Source organism: Papaver somniferum, chromosome 4, assembly GCF_003573695.1.
Source record: "Papaver somniferum cultivar HN1 chromosome 4, ASM357369v1, whole genome shotgun sequence".
NCBI lineage: Eukaryota > Viridiplantae > Streptophyta > Magnoliopsida > Ranunculales > Papaveraceae > Papaver > Papaver somniferum.
This window is the reverse complement of record NC_039361.1, coordinates 3,405,026-3,406,111: the sequence shown is the minus strand read 5'-3', so window position 1 is coordinate 3,406,111 and position 1,086 is coordinate 3,405,026. Positions and strand designations below refer to the sequence as shown.

Genomic DNA, 1,086 nt, shown 5'->3' with positions numbered 1-1,086 from the left:
TTCTACCATCTTTCTGAGAAATTCTTCGCTCATAGTTTGGTCTAAATCCTGTCGCGTAGGTCATTTTAATATGGCTTGCCTTAATCTATTCTCATGATTATTCTGACGCAAGGCCTCTTCAATCTCTCTTTTTTCAGCTTCTTCTCTACTTCTTCTACTCCTTTCTCTTTCAGATTTCGCACTTTCACGAATAACATTGTTTCTCTCTTCCTCTTATTCGCGTTCATATTGATCCCTTAATATTTGTCTACCACGTAGTATAATTCTCTCTTGTTCCGGATCATCTTCTTCATCATTATCTGATTCACGGTGAGGATGATGACGTTCGGCTGCATCTTGAAATCTATTGTTCCTTTGATCTTCTTGTCGGCGACAGTGCTCACGTGGTTTCTCATATCGGTCATATATTGTGCGTCTCTCATCGCGTTGTTCTTGTAGATTATCGTCTACTTGTAAGTTCTCATCAATATTACCTAATGTTTGCTCTCGCCTAACATTTGTTCGATTAGATTGACTTTGTCTTGACGAACTTCTGCTGGTCCTTGATCTTGATCGCGTAGCGCTTCTTGATCTTTGTGCTTGTAATCTGAGATTCTCTTCTCTTAAGTCATCATTCCGACGTATCAAATTCACACACTCTTTATCCTCTCTTCGTCGTTCTGCAATCAATCTTTCTCTAAGTTCTTCAAGTGTCATATTTTCTTCATTTCCTTCAATCCTTCCTTCATCTCCAGTTCTCTGTATCTCTTCTTCGGTAAAATTCGTATGTGCAGTATGAATACTCACTCATCATAATCAATACCATGATTTTGCTCTTGTGTATGCTATAGTCCATTCAGAACATCATTTCTTTGATTTTCTCTTTCTCTTTCCTCTAGTTGTTCAATAATTTCACCTCTTCTTCGTTCAGCAATTCTTTTACTTCTTTTGGCTGTTGCCGCTTGCTCAAAAGTAGATCCGATTCTTACCATTACCACTTTCTTGTATTAACAGATTGAAAAGATACGATGATGAAAATATCAAATGTTTAAAGAAAAATGCTAGGAAACTTGATTTCTAAACGAATTCACCAACATGATATATCAC

At 37.1% G+C, this 1,086-nt stretch overlaps 1 protein-coding gene across 1 annotated transcript; it reads right to left on the bottom strand.

Moving 5' to 3' along the window:
- Positions 1 to 213: 213 nt before the first annotated feature.
- LOC113271818 (glutamic acid-rich protein-like) lies at positions 214 to 696 on the bottom strand. The gene has a single exon (XM_026521742.1). It carries the CDS (start codon positions 694 to 696, stop codon positions 214 to 216), a length of 483 nt encoding a protein of 160 aa, XP_026377527.1.
- Positions 697 to 1,086: the final 390 nt, after the last annotated feature.